At 32.2% G+C, this 19,927-nt stretch overlaps 1 protein-coding gene across 1 annotated transcript in view; it reads left to right on the top strand.

Moving 5' to 3' along the window:
* Positions 1-19,927, top strand: part of LRP1B (LDL receptor related protein 1B) — a gene marked incomplete at its 3' end in the record, with an annotated part of 1,847,377 nt that overhangs the window by 311,788 nt on the left and 1,515,662 nt on the right. Inside the window, exon 2 of the mRNA XM_081262419.1 lies at positions 18,638-18,760. Within this exon, the coding sequence (XP_081118545.1) occupies positions 18,638-18,760 (123 nt within the window). The remainder of the gene's footprint in view (positions 1-18,637; positions 18,761-19,927) is intronic.

Genomic DNA, 19,927 nt, shown 5'->3' with positions numbered 1-19,927 from the left:
ATATATATTTCTTGAGTACCCAACTTAGGTTTGTAGAAATTTGCAAGGTTAAAATTTTCATCAGAGAAGGAATACTTACAGTTTATCATATCAATTAAGAATATAATTTGAATTTAAATAAACATTACTTAAGCCAAGTGAAATGTGAATTTTAGTTTAAAATGTGGACTTTTATTCTTCCCTTCACACCTTCACATAACTACCCAATATTTTTCTGTCATTGACAGTAGTGTCATTTTCATTCTGTTTATTAAAGGGCATTTGCATAAATTTGCAAACATTTGGCCCAACCCAAAAATCTCTCAAAATGAAATAATTTTCTTTATATCTTTGGAACTATAGAGAATATTTAAAATCAAATTGATGAAAGTTTTTAATAATTAGTTTGGGCATAAGCAAGGTCTCACACATACATTGAAAATAATTTTATTGAAAACTTTCTTTTAAATAGTATGAACTAAGTCAAAAAGTAAGATCTAAATATCTCTCAATCAAGTTCCTTCTTTATATAGCAGAAGGACAAAAAAGACTGCTATACTCAAGTGTGTACCTTGTCAGAGAAACAGATCAGTGGAATGCAGCTTCTGATAAATCACTTTTTCAATTTTTTTCCTTGTAATTTTTATTTATGTTACACACTCTTAAGAACAGCAACAACAATAAAATGTTTTTCTTACTTGAGTTAATTCAAGCACATGTGGGAAAAGAGAAATCAAAATCTCGTATTTGCAGCTAGAACTTACAAATACTCAGGAACAATTAGAAAGTCAGACTTGATAGAAACACAGGGATGTCTAAACACCCTGTTAACTGAGGTAATAGAAAGAAGTTGGGTGACAAAAATGTCATTAAATATCTAATAGAAGTAATAATAATACTAGCTAACATATATTGCCTATTTGATTTGCCAGGTAGTAATATTTTATACTTTATATACATTTTTCATCAGTTTGAAAAATTTTTATAGGTTTCCAACTAAAATTTCCCCTGACATACCTGAACCAAAATGATACAGCTAGTAAATAACTGACTCATGCTCATTTAATCCCAACTCTATATTTATTATTTGTTTTGTTGGTTTTGTTTCAATCTCATAGCTTCTGTTCTAGTTTACAACTTTTAAAATCTCTCTTTAGTATTCTGGTTAACTCCTTATCTTCCTACAACAGGGAGTGTACTAGACTGTGGGAATTACTTTCGGTCTCCTTATTTGGTAGGTTTTGAATTAGACCACATCTCTATCTTAGGTCATATGCCTCCCTGTTCCACTCACCTTTAACTACAGTGAAGGCATCATGTGAAAACTGTGACAACACCTTATTGAGACCCAGGTAGAAATCAAGAGAAGGTGGGAGTTCTTTAAACTATGCCATGATTTTAACAGATATCCTGTGTCTGAGTTCTTGGGAATATTAGATATTCAATATTTTCCCAATATTTATAGAAACACCAATTTCTGTAACATCTGTTCCACATTTCTTCAGTTTCTTATGTAATATTTTATTGAGTAAAATTTTAGTTAGATTATATATAGTGATATTTAGTGCATTCTCATTGCACATCAAGAAATTGAAATGTATTTTTGTCTAAAACTATTTGAATTTCTAAAGTGAATTACCACATTGGTATCATTTAAATGAGACAGAAATGTGTTTCCTTAGTAGTTTTTAATCATTTTTATCATGATTAATTAAAATGTTTGTTGAAGAATGTCTAAAATAGATAATATTTACATAATTGTGTTTATAGTTCCACATCAAAGAAGTGATAAATGTCCTTGGGAAACAAGAATATAAACATATATAATGAATAATAATTAATAAGTTAGATAATTAAAGACATAATGAGATATTTTGTTAACTTACTGATTTTTAATTTGCAAGAATTAAAATTAATTTAGTCTTTTTAAATATAGATTATGGTTTGGGGAGTTCATAAATTTAACAAATATATATATAACATGGCACTTATAAATTTTTTTAAAGAGAGAGAGAGAGAGAGAGAGAGAATTTTAATATTTATTTTTTAGTTTTCGGTGGACACAACATCTTTGTTTGTATGTGGTGCTGAGGATTGAACCCAGGCCGCATGCATGCCAGGCGAGTGCGCTACCGCTTGAGCCACATCCCCAGCCCCAAACACTTATAAATTTTTTATTTAATTTTTATTATTTAAATGTTAACTTTCCTTATCTCTCATTAAGTATTTTTAATATATTTTAAAATAGTTAAACATTTAAAGTACTTCAGAAATTATATTTAATTATAGTGGAAGATACTTTTATCATATAGAAGTTAGGCATTATTAATAGGTAATATAAATCAAAGCATAGTGTCTTCAAAAATTTGCTTTTGCTCTCATATTTGCTCTCATACATTATTATCTTCCTAGTCATCTGCTAATAATCCCTCAAAAGATAACTATTGTGGAATCCAACTTCCATTTTGTTTTATAATTACATCCATAGTGCTTGTTATACTTTCTTCTGCTGAACACAGATTTTGTCATTTGCTGATTGGTACTTGACAACAAGCCAATGGATTTCTAAACTATACCCATTTATTCCTCAATCACCGAGAAGAACATGTAATTCACAAGTCACTTCCAAATTTGGCTTATTTTAATTAAAAAAGCCCAATTTTTTAATGATATCAGATGATTTTAGGAATTAATTTTTTTTCTTACAACTTGCTGAACTCTGAATGGGAAAAAAAAAACATAAATGTTGAAATCAAAAGAGGATCTAAATCCTACACTTTAAAAGATTGAACTGACTAGAAGTTTTTGGCACATAGTGTTATATATAACTGAAAAAAAGTAAGTCTTCATTACTCAGAATGAAGAGAACTTTGAGGTTACATTTGCATGTATACATATATAATATATATTTTTACATATCTTTAAGGATTCATAAATATATTTATCACATAAAAATGTAGATGTATGAATAGATCATTACAGATTTATAATTCATAAAGATAAACAGCATATGTACACGTGTACTTTTTAATCAGTACTTTGTGCCTCTGTGTGTGCATGCATGATTTTAAGGAAAGTATGATGGATATTACAAAGAAATCTAGCTTTAAGATATGCCAAAGTTGCTATAACTCATTACTCTGAATGGGATTTCACTTTAAGTATGTTAATTGTAATGTAATAGAAGTTTCACAATATCAAATGAAAAAAAAAAACACTTCTTTAATTCTTTAGTCTTCTATCAGAGTTGATGCTCAAACAAGATCTGAATATTGTCTGTATTTCAGTCCACCCTCTGTTGAAAGGGTCTTTCATTGTCAACTCTCTTGTGTTCCCTGAATAACATTTCTCCTTTGTGACATTAGGCACCTGATGCTACAGATATTACCTAGGGCTTTACAATGGCCTTATACTGGAGGCTGGGTGGCAGAGCTAGGGGCCCAGCTTTCCCCAAACAGGGGAAGTATTTTGAGTGCTCCTCCCTTAAAAAAATAAAAAACAACAACAACAACAACAAAAACCATTAAAAGGTGTTTTTTGTTTGTTTTTTGATACAGATATTAAAACCAGAGGTGCTTAACCACTGGGTCATATTCCCAGCCCTTTTATATTTTATTTTGTGACATGATCTCATTGAGTTGCTTAGGGCCTCTCTAAGTTTCTGAGGCTGGCTTTGAACTTGTGATCCTCCGGCCTCAGCCTCCTGAACCACTGAGATTACAGGCCTGTGCCACTGGGCCCAGCTCATAGAGAAATACATGTTCAACATTTTGGGGAAATCCTACTGAAGATTTCTTTGGGAAGTAAAGGACAGGTTATTCCCATATATTGGACAGCTATACATATACTGCAAGATCATCTTGGAGGATTATTCAACAAAAGAACTTAAAACTATGCATCGGCACTGAAAGCTACCTCAGGGGAGCTCTGAAATTATCTTCCTGACAAGGATTCGGCATTTTAAGAATATAAACTAAGAGTGAAGTAACATCTTATTTAAAACTTAACTTTCCTCAAAAACAAAAAAAAAAATCATTGATGTGATAGACATGAAGATATTACTGCATGGAATTTCTTCAATCATCTCTCATCATTTCTATTCCTTAAATTTAAATATTATTGAAAATGGTCAAAAAATGTGAAGAAAATATTTGGGTTCAAATATTTAAAATGTGAATATCTAAGGACTGTCAAAGATGAAACATAGTAAGTTTAGGGTGTGAGAGAAAAGCATATTTGTAAGATGAATTTTGATAATATATTTGAACGGAAATTAGTATAATTACAAAAAATTCTACAAATACTTCTTTTGAGAAATATCAATTTTACTCAAATAGTAATTCATTTTAAAAATCAGACAACTGGCCAAAATTTACTACAGAGTTTTTATAACTTTTAATTTTTGAACATTTAGTTCCCATTTTTTAAAAAAACTTTTCAAGAATATAAAAAATTCACATAATGGTTATTATGTCCTTCTTAAATTTATTACACAGAACTCTAATTATCAATATGAAGGTGTATCACTAATTTTTGAGTATAAATGATAATACACTGAGTAATATATTTATCATTCTCTTGGAAAAAATCTTCATAATGTTATTCATTTTTTGTATAGAAAAGTGCAGGAATATGGAAAAATAAAATAGCAATCACTTATGTACTGGAAGTGGTAAATATTGACTTGATAATTTTCTATTTTGTGCATTCTTTATTTTTATTTTAATTAAATATATTGTATGCAGTTAAAATATTCCCTACTGAATATAATAACATTTCAATTTTCATAGTATGGTATCATACTATTAGTATGTGTTTTGTTATATTAAAATATACTGTTTTTCAGAAATTTCTTAATTATAGAAAAATGAAAAAAAACATTTCATGGGAGAAAATATGTACGCTTATATCTCTTCCTTATAACATTATAAAGCTTAATTTATATTCTTTTAGTCCCCCATGACTGACTTTCGTAATTTCCTATTAACATTAAAATTTTACATTAAACCTTTTCTTTTGATAAAGTAATAATTACTTTCATTAGAACTCATTTAAATTCCCATGACATGTGTCTTCTGTAGAAAAGTACTTAATTATCTGTGTTACTTAGAGTTATGTTTAGGAAACCCATTGACCTTTTCTTCATATTTCACAATCACCCAAATAACACAAGCCCGCCTACCTAGGACCTCTCTGTCCTGTCACATCAACTAAAAAAGATACGTTTCTCACTTTATCATTTGGGGTTTGATTATGTGTCTACAAAAGGGCAACCAGTTTGTGAACACCAATGTCTTTTTTATATTTCCCCATAGAGTATTTGTTTGATGAAGGAGATGAGATTAAAAGAGATGGAGCTGGTCATGGTGCTACATACTTGTAATCCCAGCGACTCAGGTAGCTAAGGCAGGAGGATTGCAAATGCCCAGTCTGGACAATTTAGCAAGACCCTGTCTCAAAATACAAAATAAAGATTAGAAGGGTTGGAGATGTAGCTCAGTGGTAGGGTACCCCTTGTTTCAATAACCAGTATTGCAAAAGTGAAAAGTTAATTACTCTACATTTAATTTTGGACAATGCTAAGAAAAGAGATTCTTGATAAAACAATAAAAGGTGGACCTCTGCCACAATTTAGCTCTTAATAGTCAATGTCTTCATCTGTGATATTTGTACATGATTGTTGCCATCACCATAAATGCCTCTGTTTATCTTTATTTACAAAATTATAGATAAATGATTGGCCATGTTTACTTCTCCAAGGATAGTCATTACCTGTATAGAGCTGAGACTCAACACATGGGAATGTGGCTATTATTAGAAAGGAAAATTTTTGGAAGGAAGTATTGAGGCCTATTTTGGAACTATAAATTTGATGCCACATGCTAATAGTTTTTGTGGGGTAGGTACTAGCAGTGTGTATATGATTTGCAAGTAGCATCTGTAGTGCATGTGCAAGTGTGTGGGGATGAACCATTTCCATTTAGTGCCTTTAGGTACCTGCTAGACACACTCCAAATGTACAAGTCATTGCTCGAAAAATGCAGGTAAATGCCAGCCTGACAAAAATTCCTTCAAAGATTATGAGAGCAAGCTTTTTGTTAGTGATATGTTTATTTGTATATTAATCTTGCCAGTTAAGTGGTATTTTAAAAGCCATTTAACTTTCTGAATTGTCTTATCTAATGTAGATGAAAATGTATATTTCAGTGAATATTAAATAAAATGCACACATTGTTTAATTTAGTATGTGACGCATAATGAACGTTAATACTATTTATGGTATTTATTTTTATCTCCCACACCAAAAATTATTTTCAAAATCTGCCAAATTAAAATAATGAAGAGTAAGAGGTTTGACTAGTTATGAAAAGCATATTGAAATATTGACTAGAGATTGGGTTTGTTGCTTAGTGGTAGAGCACTCACATTCTCAAAATGTCAAAAACAAAAACAAAAACTGCATTCAAACTCTGTAATCAAGCAAAATAAACTGAATATTCAACCTAATTTCTATCTGACTAAAACTAAGCTATATGAGTTACTTGATGTTCCCCTGATGCATGATGCTGCCCATTTGTGATCTTCCTGTTTTGTTTAGCTTGCTATTTTCCACCTAGCCAGTGTGGTAAACTCATATTATTTTATTATATTGCTTTAAAAAGACCTTTTCTGATGCTTCCCTGAGGCATGCATCCGTTACTTATAGTTGGTAGTACAATTTGCCAACTCACCTTGGCTAAGGAACAATAGGGCTGTTTATCATATAATCTAATAAAATGTCTGGAGAATGGTATAGAAGGGTGGGGTTGACTTCAGGGAAGTCCAAGAATATTTTCCAAGACCCACATGCAGAACATCTTTCCACTCGACCATTCCTTTGTTGGTCATCATCTTCTGGCTTAATTTCAGTATTCTCGAGATGGCTATGTCTATCCCAGACTTGAACTGCTCACAATCAAGAGCCCTGCAGGAGAGTTTTCCCTTCATAAGTCAGCTCGGAATAGAAAGGAAAACTTTCCCTGGGAGAGTCCTAACAGATGCCTTGCCTCTACTGTCACTAATCTATACCGAACCACATGTCCATGATTTAGTTGCAAGAGATTGGGAAAGCAAGCATGCCACCTTCCCTGCCTCCATAACAAGAAGTGGGGTTTTCAATACTGTTAAATGTTGTTATTATGCAATAATGCCTTTGATCCATCTCAACTCCTAATTCCAGGTCTGTCAAAGTATATTTCCTCTATTTTGATCCTCTTCCAAAAAACACATGAGCACAACTGCATTACTAACTACATCACATTAATGTAAATGTTTAGAATTTTGTGGACTTCTCTATTAAAACATCAGCAACTTGTGGGAAGAGAACCTATTGTTTTCATCATTATATTCCTATTGCTTTATATCTAATAAGTGTTTAAAACCCTTTAAATAAGTTTAAAAACTGTTAAAATAGATAAAAAGAAATTTATGATTGAATTAAATATTTTAAAGTCAAAATAAGAACTTGTGATAAGTAAAATTGTAATGGTTATAAAACAGCATAATGGATAAGAGATATTGCATCATCCCTGAAGGAGCCAAAACCTAACCATCTGCTTCACATCTCACTAAGTCTAGAGATGAGAAAAAAGATGTGAATTTGCTACCCCCTGGGAGATTGGATGAGGATCATATAGGATTTATAGAATAGAACTTGCAGGGAAATGTCAATAATTTAGGTTTTCCTTTTGCAAAGAAGACACATCAAAATTTTACCCTTCCTTAACAATGTAGTAGATGAAATCATGTTGAATCTTTTAAACGGACTTTTGAGAAAGGGCAGGTTAAAAAGAAATAGAATATTTTTACAGGAATTTCAGAAAAGAACACTACAAAGTGTTAATTCAATGATAAAAACTATAGTTAATCATGTTGAATGTATTAATCTTATTTTACCATATATATATATATATATATATATATATATATATATATATATATATATATATATCTTGCTAAAAAAGAAATGGACTTTTTACTCAGGTGTGTGTGTGTGTGTGTGTGTGTGTGTGTGTGTGTGTGTGTGTGTCTGTCTTGGTAAACAAGCAGTTCCAAATAGTTCCATGCTGTGTGTTTTATGATTTTCCATATCTCTGCCTAGAAAAAACAAAAGAAATACACAAGTGTTTAAATAATCAAAGAAAAAACTGACTTTCTCCTTGAAAATTAAATGTCAAATTGGATTTGAAATGTTTACAGAGGTACTTTTCATTTGTTCATTATGATAGTAATGATAAATGAGAAAAGCTCTTTCAGGGATAAAGTATTTCTTCAAATTTTCAATTTAGTCTTAGTTTTATGTAAGATGGTTTTGTAAGTATGAATTAGCATTAGTAGCTCCAAAAACATTTTGTGCTTAATAAGGCTCAGAATGAGTAATTTGGTAATAGCCAATATAAAGTGTGTGTGTGTGTGTGTGTGTGTGTGTGTGTGTGTGTGTGTGTATATATATATATATATATATATATATATAAATAATTACATTTTTTGGCATGAATATTGTCAATTTTTTCCTCATCTTCCAAGTATAAAAATACATTCACAATGCACACACATACACACACACACAAACTTCACAACTCATTTATTACTCAGGTCAGTTATTTGTACACTTATCATTTTTTATAAAATTCTACAATGACTTTCTAGTTATTATTGTTGACTTTAGTCCTATGTCAATATAGTTTTGCTGACTCTTGACATCAAGAAGAAGAGAAGGTCTTTTACTTTAGTGTTGATACTAAGGAAGAGTGACTTAAGAGAAAAAAGGCCTTTAAATTCTTGGTGTAATAGCTGGCAATTTTCTTACTTCTGACTCATTTAATGAGATTTACATGAGTTATATCTTGGCTTGGACATGAACCTGTGGACCTAATTTTTTGTTTTCATTTTGTTGTTGGTGTAACAAAACACCACAGATTAAGTGGCTCAGAGCAATGTAAGTTTATAATATTTTTTAATTCTGGAGGTCAGAAGCCTAAAGAGTGTCCTCATGGATGAGCTCTTTTGGTGGCTCTGGGTGAGGATTCTTTTCCTTTTCTTTCCAAGTTTCTTGGATCTGCCTGCATCCCTTGCCTCTAGGTCCTCTCTTCAGTTGCTACAATCTTTGTTTCCAGGGCATGTCCAAGTCTAATCCTCTCTGACCTCCCTTTTAGAAGAACTTTTGGATACAGCACAGGCTAATCTCCCACCTCAAAATCTGCTCTTTATCTCATCTGCAGCCTTCCTGCAAATGAGAATTAGGATGTGGACTTTTGGGGGATGCCATAACTCAGCCCACCATGTAACTATTATTCAGTTCTATTCAATTTCAAATCTTATATAATTTTATCTCTATCCATTTTTGTTTTGAGTATGACCAAGCTTTAGGTGAAAATGCATGCCAATTTAAAAATATAAGAACATGTGTACATATTGTGTGAGTATGTATACAAAAATGTCTAAACAGTAATTAAGTTTCTAAATTATCAATAATGTCCCAACATAACAAGGAGAGTTACTGATGAAAATTCATGATATAGTATCAAAATATGGATAGTCTTCATTATGCAATGCCCTTGTAATTTACAACTGCACATATTTTTCAGGATGGAGTTAGCAAAGATAAACAATAGCAAACATTATAATCTTCATAAGAAGGTTTATTTTTTTAATCAACCACCCATTTTAGAAGGAAATGCATGTCCTTGGGAGGGGGGAAAGGTCAAAATTCAACCATTTTTAATTTACCTTCCCCCACCTCAACTACCACAAATATGCAGAATCCAAATCTAACATAAATGGTGACTTATATTTTATCTTACTCTTAAAATTATGTTATTCCTAAAGGAATTATTTAAAAAAAAACTACCATTAACATATTCAGCTAAGTTACCATTGCATACTAGCTATTGTAAAATCTAATTTTCAGTATAGTCTTTAAGAGCCCCAAGAGGATAACATTGAACCTCTCTCATGTTTGATTTTTAGTTTTCATGAATGCTTTAATTTTATATAGTATAATTTTTACTATTCAGTGTATTTTATTTGAACCATGGGAGAACTTAGTTTTATTTTAATGATCAGCAAAAAAGCTATGTATCATTATGAAAATAAAATAGAGAATATAGAATTATTTGGTTGTTCTTTTTCTCCATATTTGCAAAAATGGTATAGAATTATACATAGAAAACTTAAGTTTTTTTTCCTACTGAGAATTTCCTTTTAATATACTTTTGGTTGATATATAATTATACATATTTACAAGGTGAAGTGTGATGTTTTAATTCTTACATACAATGTATAATGGGCCAATCAAGGTAATTAACATATTGATCACCTTAAACTTTTATCATTTCTATATAAGAAGAGCATTCCTAATCCTCACTTCTAGCATTTTAAAATGCATTATTATTAACTATATTCGTCCTACTGTGAAATAGAATACCAGAACTTTTTTCTTCTGACTGTAACATTATATCTGTTGATCAAATTTTCCCTCTCCCACCTGACTCCCACTTAATTAACCTCTGGGAACCACCATTCCATACTCAACTTCCATGAGATCAGATTTTCTAGATTACATATGTAAGTAATATCATGCATTGTTTTTCTGTGCCTGGTTTATTTCAATTAACATAAATGCCCTCCAGGTCCACTTATTTTATTATAAGTGAAAATACTAAATCTTTTCCAGGGTTGAATAGTATTCCATTGTGTGTGTGTGTGTGTGTGTGTGTGTGTTTGTGTGTGTGTGTGTATCAGTGTGTCTTTTTCCATTCATCTAGCAAAAGATATTTAGATTGGTTATATATCTTGGCTATCATAAATAGTGCTGCAGTAAACACTGGAGTACATATGTGTCCATGACCTATTTAGCACAAATATAAAGTTGAAGACAATGTTCCCTGCCCTGTAGGAGCTCACCACTCCAGAAGTACCATACATACAGCAATGGAAAATTGAAGCTGTATGGTGTACTGAGAAGAGTTACACAAAATTAAGTTAGACACAAAAAATGTCCATAGAGGAATTTTCTATTAATGGAGGTAAAGTGTCACCAGATATTAGTGAATAGCTAGAATTTTTATAGATGGGAAAGGACATTCCAAGCTAAGGAATGGGAGAATAAGGACATATAAGCAATAAAGAAAGGAAAGTGAGTAAAGCAACAAGGAGAGTTAAACATGTATACTGAATGATAAATTGACAAGAATATTAATGTTAATAACTTATTTAATAATTATAACAATATTATTAAGACAAAATAAATGGATTTCTTGGAATTTATTCTGGAAATAAATGCACATATTTTTTTCTGGAATAGAAAAGTATAAAGGAAAGGAATTAATGTACCTTCTGAAACTTGATAACTAGAAATATTCCTTTAACTTTACATGAACTTTATCAAAATCGGAAACTTAATACTTTCTTTAACACTTTACAAAAATTTTATTATCTTGGCAAATGAGTTAATTGCCTGTTATATTAGACAAAAAGAAGAATAACCATGTTTCTCTTAGCAATGATGAATAACATATTACTCACATTATTGTTAACTCTTTTATATTTTAGTAACAAGATATAAAGATAATAAATATTGTCAATGTTAACTAAATGCTGAAAGCATAAGTCAAATCATGTCCTTAATATTTCACTTGTTCTTAATGCTGTACCAATTATTTAACTTCCTATTCTTAAACATATTTTTAACATCATTAATCTGAGTCCCTAGGAATTTATTTGTTGAATGAATATGAATCCCTCCTTTATGTTTAATTTGTAAATAGTTAGCAGGATGCATCACTTTTATTTCCTTTAAATTTGCTTAAAGTGCACTATTATGATTCAATAGACTTATAATTAATTTATTGGTAAACTATCATTCCCAGTAGGAATAACAAAAAGTCAACTTTTGAAAGAATTGATATAAAATTATTAGAATTAATTATGGTGAAATATTCAAGGATATGGAAGACATAGTTATTTAATAAATGCCTATTGAAAGATGCTTCAAAGTTTGATAGTTACTTTTTTTCAAAAAGAGCAAAATGAATAGTTCATTGTTATATTAAAAAGAGAAAATATGAATTAGCTACTCGGTGGCAATTTATATATACAAAATCTTTCAGTTACGACCATGTATGTTAAACATACAAAATATTCATTGTAAATTATGATTAAAAAATAATTAGATGTTTTAATAAAAGTATAGAAAGATTATCAATACTAAGCTTTTCCTTTGCCAGAATGAATCCAAACTCAGTAAACTCCATAGGCTATGGTTGTCCCAATCTTTTCATGTTTTTGATTGCAAGAGCCTATTATAAGAGATAAATATGGTACTAGCTTTGATATTCTTCCTTAGGGATGTAAGTAAAAATTCGCATTCTCATAAGCTTCTTGTTTTAATTACAGTGTAAAAACACTGTGTTTCATATAATAGGAAGACATTTAAAATGAGATTAGTTTTACTATCTCAAAAATGTGGGTTGAAGCATTAAATAGGATAAATGGAAAACACACATACATCCTACATGTTTTGCTTTTGACTCAAAGAACTCAATCCAGTGAATATATTTTTAAATAAGCATCTCAGAGTAGCAAAAATTTGCTCATTTCAAACTATAAGCAATGCTTTTTAAAACTGACCTTGAAATGGAATATCTGTTTGAAAAGTAAACAGATGTGTTATAGTAAGGTCTTCTCAACCGTTATTTCCTAAAGGGATAAATAAAACTGTCCCCCAAACTGCAACAATGCAAATTGTTTTTAAAGATTGAAGCTTGCTTAGCAAGCTGATAATACAGGCTCATTAGGTAAATTGCCTTAAGTGTACCTTACTCCTATAACAAAAACAAAAGTTACTTTTAGATTACAACAACTTTTTTATGTCTATGTATGGGGAGTACATATTGAGAATGATGGCTTGCAAATTTTCCCAAAGGATTTTTCCTGAGGATTGTTTTGTATCTATGGCTCAACTTAGATTAACATATAGATATTCAATCAAAATAAGATGAGCATTTATTTGTCAAATTGTCAATGATAGCTGTATATTCATTGCTATTAGAAGGTAATCCTTGGGGCTGGGGTTGTGGCTGAGGGGTGGAGTGCTTGTCTAGCAAGTGTGAGGCACTGGATTAGATTCTCAGCACTGTGTATAAATAAATAAAATAAAGGTCCATTGACAACTAAAAAAAAAAGAAATTAAAAAAATTAAAAAAGAAATCAATCCTCTCACAGTTCCTAGTGGATTCCTAATACCACTTCTATAACAAGTGTTTGAAATTTTACCACCCTTTCCAGTTCTTTGGTCCTCATGTCAGAAATTAATTCTGCATCTTGGTTCCTTTAGAAAATATAATCAGAGAAAATATCTTAATTTTTTCTTAATGATTTATCCACCATTTCATTTTCTATTCTTTCATCCTCAGAGCAAATGCTCTTATGTTCTTGTTTAGGTTTGTATTGCATCAACAAGAGTACTCGGACAAACTCTTCTTCCATTTCCATCTCCTTCTAATGCCTCTTGACTCTCTCCAGAGGCACCTTTCTTTCAGCATGCACATCTACTCTGTCTGATCAGAATTCACTGCACTTGAACTTTCCTATTAGTGATACCTTCCTTGATTCAGTTCTTGAAATTGCATGGGGCATTAGTAAATGTCCTTTCCCCTTGCTATTCATTCTTTAATTATGCATGAACTTTGTCTCACCTACTCTTACTTTTGGATTTTTTCTCTTGACAGTCTAGTCATCCTCCTCACATGTCTCTGTCCTCACTTTAACTTCATCTAACTTTAATTCCTATAGCTTACATTTTTTTCAGCCCCCAGTTCTATTTCCAGTATTGATCATTCTCCTGAATTTTAAACTTAAATACTTCACTGCATAATCCCTTATGGATATCTCCAAAGCATCCCCAATTTAGTACATTTAAAAGGAGATTGAAATTCTAACATTTGGGTTCAGAACACCAAATTCAGGATTCTGACATTTAATGAGACAGGATACACAATATTTGACTTCAGTTTACTCATAAAATACAATATTAACTTTCCACTCCATCAACATATTTATACACTCAATATCTCTACTCACCTAGATTATTCCAGTAACATCCTAGTTGATTTCCCTACCTCCACCTTTACTTCAATACAATCTGCTCTCAAAACAATAGCCAAATCGATCCTTTGAAGCAGTAAATCAGACTGTGTCACTCTGCTCAGAATCTTCCAGTTGTCTCCATCTTGATTTTTGAATAACCAAGTCTTCATCTACAGCCCCAACCCCGTACTCTCTCATCTTGCCTCTTCCTAAATTCTCTTTTTATCCCACCACACTGACCTCTTTAGAGTCTCTTATATTTTCTGTGCAAATCCTTGTGTTGGTCCTTAGCCCATGATCTTTAACACATGGTCTTATACTCAAATGGATATCACTCTGACACTTTATAAGCATCTATTCTCACTATGATACATTCTCTGAAACATATTTTCTGGCCATCTTGTGTAAATTGTGCTTAAGGACCGATCTGCATCTTTTAATCTCCATCTTCCATTTACTTTTCTCCATAGAGTTTATCTTCCAATATACTATACAGTTGACTCATTTATTTTGTTTTGCTTTTGCCCCACTGTAATAAAAGCTCCATAACAGCAGGAATTCTGCCTATTATTTTTCGTCATGTTTCTCAATGCTAAAAAATAATAGAAGTTCAATAATATTTGTGTCATAAATAAATGAGCAAATGAAGATATGGAGGTAGAAGTGCTTCTTGATAGCTCTCATTATAAAATATTATTCCCTTTATGATTCATTCTATTATCTTTCCAATTCACACCATGATATCACTCAGATCCTTGTGTACATACCCTTGTAGTCTTTGTGTTTTCCTCTCTGTATGTTCTATCCTGGTTTTGAGACACCATCTAATCATTTTTAAGGCTATTTACTTGGAGAACTCTTTTTTTTATTGGTTGTTCAAAACATTACATAGTTCTTGATATATCATATTTCACACTTTGATTCAAGTGGGTTATGAACTCCCATTTTTACCCCGTATACAGATTGCAGAGTCACATCAGTTACACTTCCACTGATTTACATATTGACATACTCATGTCTGTTGTATTTTGCTGCCTTTCCTAAACTCTACTATCCCCCCTCCCCTCCCCTCCCCTCCCCTCCTCTCTTCTCTCTCTATCCCCTCTACTGTAATTCATTTCTCCCCCTTGTATTATTTTTCCCTTTCCCCTCACTTCCTCTTGTATGTAATTTTGTATAACCCTAAGGGTCTCCTTCCATTTCCAAGCAATTTCCCTTCTCTCTCCCTGTCCCTCCCACCTCTCATCCCTGTTTAATGTTAGTCATCTTCTCATGCTCTTCTTCCCTACTCTGTTCTTAGTTACTTTCCTTATATCAAAGAAGACATTTGGCATTTGTTTTTTAGGGATTGGCTAGCTTCACTTAGCATAATCTGCTCTAATGCCATCCATTTCCCTCCAAATTCTATAATTTTGTCATTTTTTAATGCAGAGTAATACTCCATTGTGTATAAATGCCACATTTTTTTTATCCATTTGTCTATTGAAGGGCATCTAGGTTGCTTCCACAGTCTTGCTATTGTGAATTGTACTGCTATGAACATCGATGTAGCAGTGTCCCTGTAGCATGCTCTTTTTAGGTCTTTAGGGAATAGACCAAGAAGGGGAATAGCTGGATCAAATGGTGGTTCCATTCCCAGCTTTCCAAGAAATCTCCATACTGCTTTCCAAATTGGTTGCACCAATTTGCAGTCCCACCAACAATGTACAAGTGTACCCTTTTCCCCACATCCTCGCCAGCACTTGTTGTTGTTGGACTTCCTAATGGCTGCCAATCTTACTGGAGTGAGATGATATCTTAGGGTGGTTTTGATTTGCATTTCTCTGACTGCTAGAGATGGTGAGCATTTTTTCATGTACTTGTTGATTGATTGTATGTCCTCCTCTGAGAAGTGCCTGTTTAGGTCCTTGGCCCATTTGTTGATTGGGTTATTTGTTATCTTATTGTCTAATTTTTTGAGTTCTTTATATACTCTGGATATTAGGGCTCTATCTGAAGTGTGAGGAGTAAAGATTTGTTCCCATGATGTGGGCTCCCTATTTACCTCTCTTATTGTTTCTTTTGCTGAGAAAAAAACTTTTTAGTTTGAGCAAGTCCCATTTGTTGATTCTAGATATTAATTCTTGTGCTATGGGTGTCCTATTGAGGAATTTGGAGCCCGACCCCACAGTGTGTAGGTCGTAGCCAACTTTTTCTTCTATCAGATGCCTTGTCTCTGGTTTGATATCAAGCTCCTTGATCCATTTTGAGTTAACTTTTGTGCATGGCGAGAGAAAGGGATTCAGTTTCATTTTGTTGCATATGGATTTCCAGTTTTCCCAGCACCATTTGTTGAAGAGGCTATCCTTCCTCCATTGCATGCTTTTAGCCCCCTTATCAAATATAAGAAAGTTGTAGTTTTGTGGGTTGGTTTCTGTGTCCTCTATTCTGTACCATTGGTCCACCCGCCTGTTTTGGTACCAATACCATGCTGTTTTTGTTACTATTTCTCTGTAGTATAGTTTGACATGATTCTATACCTAGCAGACCCAAAAGGGTCTACAAAGAAACTATTAGAGCTAATAAATGAATTCAGCAAAGTGGCAGGATATAAAATCAACACGCATAAATCAAAGGCATTCCTGTATATCAGCGACAAACCCTCTGAAATGGAAATGAGGACAACCACTCCATTCACAATATCCTCAAAAATAATAAAATACTTGGGAATCAACCTAACAAAAGAGGTAAAAGACTTATACAATGAAAACTACAGAACCCTAAAGAGAGTAATTGAAGAAGATCTTAGAAGATGGAAAAATATACCCTGTTCATGGATAGGCAGAACTAACATCATCAAAATGGCGATATTACCAAAAGTTCTCTATAGGTTTAATGCAATGCCAATCAAAATCCCAATGGCATTTCTTGTAGAAATAGAGAAAGCAATCATGAAATTCGTATGGAAAAATAAAAGACCCAGAATAGCAAAAACAATGCTAAGCAGGAAGTGTGAATCAGGTGGTACAGCGATACTTGGAGAACTCTTTAAGCCTTTTAAACATTTTTACCAATTGTTAACTCTTACATTACATCGTCTGGAACAAACTCTTTAGCTGAGTCCTCACCTATGTAGCCCAATCATCTTGAACTAGAGTTCTCTAGTTATCTATAGATATCTACTTATATCTGTAGATGAAAGATTCTTTTCTGTGTGTCTTTGTGTGGTATATTATTGAAAGTCAGGCTCTTCAGGTATGGGGGACAGAAGAGTTTGACAAAAGGTCTAACATTAAGTTAAAACTAAGACAATATTTAGTATGATACATTATTATTTTGTATATTGCTAGAGAAAATGTCAATTAAGCCATGGCCTACTCTTTCTAATCACTTAGAATTAAAAAAAAAATGATTTAGTGGTCTTGGGGATTGAACCTATGGGGATTTACAACTGGCCTACTTCTCTGGACCATTCAATTTTTAATTTTCGGGTGATCTCACAAAATTGTTCAGGCTGGCCTTGAACTTGCAATCCCCCTGCCTCAGCCACCCTCTAGTATGTCCAGCGTTTTGTCACTTAAAATGTTTCTTTGCTACTTATTGATAGGCTCACATAGACCTATTTAATGATGATTTTTTTATCTTATATTTGTATTGAGCTATATATCATACATATATAAAAAATTGCAAGTGAAATCAAAAGGTCAAGGCACTTGTAACATTTTCACATTCAGAGGCATTCATTCATTCATATTAAAATAGTAAAAGAGTTATGTTTTCTAATGGACTTACAACATATGAATAAATATATGGTGAAAAACAGACATCTAATGAATTTACTAGGACTTAAGGAAAAGCTGCAAATCCCAAATGTTTCATTAACACCGGGAGGAAAATGACAGGTATTTCAGAAACAATCAACAGTAGAAAAGGGAAGTTAGGAAAAAGGAAAAGTTTTATGGAAATTTATCATCATTTTTGGTGTCTTGTGGCAAATGCTTCCCCCTTAGAAGTTAAGGGAAAAAAGTGAAGAAAATTCTGTGATGTAGGATGTCCAATTTGTGTAGACACATGAAGCCCGTATATTAAGATGGATAGTTAAGAACTAAATATTTAGAGATGAAGTTTAATTACAATATTTAACTCATTACTGATTTTTATTTTTCTGGGAGCAGAGAAAAAAAAACTAAAATTTCTCTGCTCAAAAGCTTCTGCTTTATTTCAACATTTCTTCAAAACTCACTGGCTGGAACATCTATATGGCATATTTGATATGATAAAGCCTATAGTCATAAACACAAACAGAATTCTTAACTATTTTCAGAACAGATTGTGTGAACCTAGAATGAAGTCAAGTCTTTCAAAATAGTGTGCTTAAGCTGAGCAGCGAAAACTAAGAAAAATAATTGATTTTGCTTTGCTGCTGAATAGAAAATGTGGATCATACTCATGTACCTTTTAAGTATCGCTTTCTCACATTTCATCTTTGTACTGCTCTTGTGTTCATGTTCAGATCATTCATATTTTATTTTGAAACATTTTTCATTTTCAGATCAGCAGTCCTGTGATCCTGGTGAGTTTCTTTGCCACGATCACGTGACTTGTGTCTCCCAGAGCTGGCTGTGTGATGGGGACCCCGACTGCCCTGATGATTCAGACGAGTCTTTAGATACCTGTGAGTAGAAAGGTTCCTGTGCTGTGTTCGGGTTTACCTTCCCTGTGAAACTAAATGTCAGTTGTTTTCACGGATGACTGCTGTTCTAGTTGATTCTTTTTTTGTTGTTTCCAAACAACCTAAGAAACTTGAAAGTTTTTGTTTATGTTCTTTAAAATGAGTATGTGAGGAAGAGCATAAAATGCAGTTTTCTGGTAAGAATTATTTTATGAAAACACCAGGTTAATTGCTACAATGTGGTTATGTTAACACTAAAAAAAAAAAAAAAGAAGGAAAGAAATTTTACTTGAAAGAAAGACCTTTAAAACATAGCAATAAAAGGGACTTTCTCCAATAATTCATTTCACATATCTTTAGACAGAGAGAAATGAAGAAGGAATGTTAAGGAAATCAAACTTTAACTCTCACGATATTTCTATCAGTATGTAAAAGTACAACACAACTTTCAAGTCTGTTTTCTTTTTTACATGAAAACAGAAATTTTATCCATTCTTACTGTGATGACTTTTGCTCCCATATGGGATCCAGAAACATTTGGTATATGTAGATCCTAACTGGACTTGTACCACCATAACCTGGAGACTACTTAGGGTTTTGCCCACATTGGAAATAACACTACGACAAAATTATAAACGCATAATATAACCATAGATAAATATGTCACAGTTCTTTAATGTTTACCTATTCTTTGGAATATGAATAATTCTCTAAATTTTCATATGGCTATTTCTAACAATTCCACTATCAGTCTGTGTTCCTCCTATGACCAGATATGCATACATCTCATTATCATCCCCCAAAGTAACTACATAGTTCTGTGAGGTCAAAGTGAAGAGGAAAACCCATCATCATTATTGCTTGATTTTGTAGAGAAAACAATTATTGGCTCTATTTTTCATTTTTATCTACTTGTATAGAAGTTTTACAGACAAGATATTTGATAAATACCTTGCCATAAGGAAACAGGCAATGTTTGTTAATTTTCTTTAAATTTTAAATTTTTTCTTTAAATTTTCTTTAAAGTTTTTAAACACTTAAGTATTTAAATAATTATATTAATTGCTTCTCTTTACCTTGAGCCAATTACTTCTTCCATAGGATAAGTTGTAGTTATTTACAACATGTATAGTGTTTTTACCAATTTCTCCAGCTTAATTCTGGAAACCT

The sequence above is a fragment of the Spermophilus citellus genome (assembly GCF_964194105.1).
Source record: "Spermophilus citellus genome assembly, chromosome: 11".
Classification (NCBI taxonomy): domain Eukaryota; kingdom Metazoa; phylum Chordata; class Mammalia; order Rodentia; family Sciuridae; genus Spermophilus; species Spermophilus citellus.
Note: the sequence above shows the minus strand (reverse complement) of the source record. Positions and strands in the feature narration are given on the sequence as shown.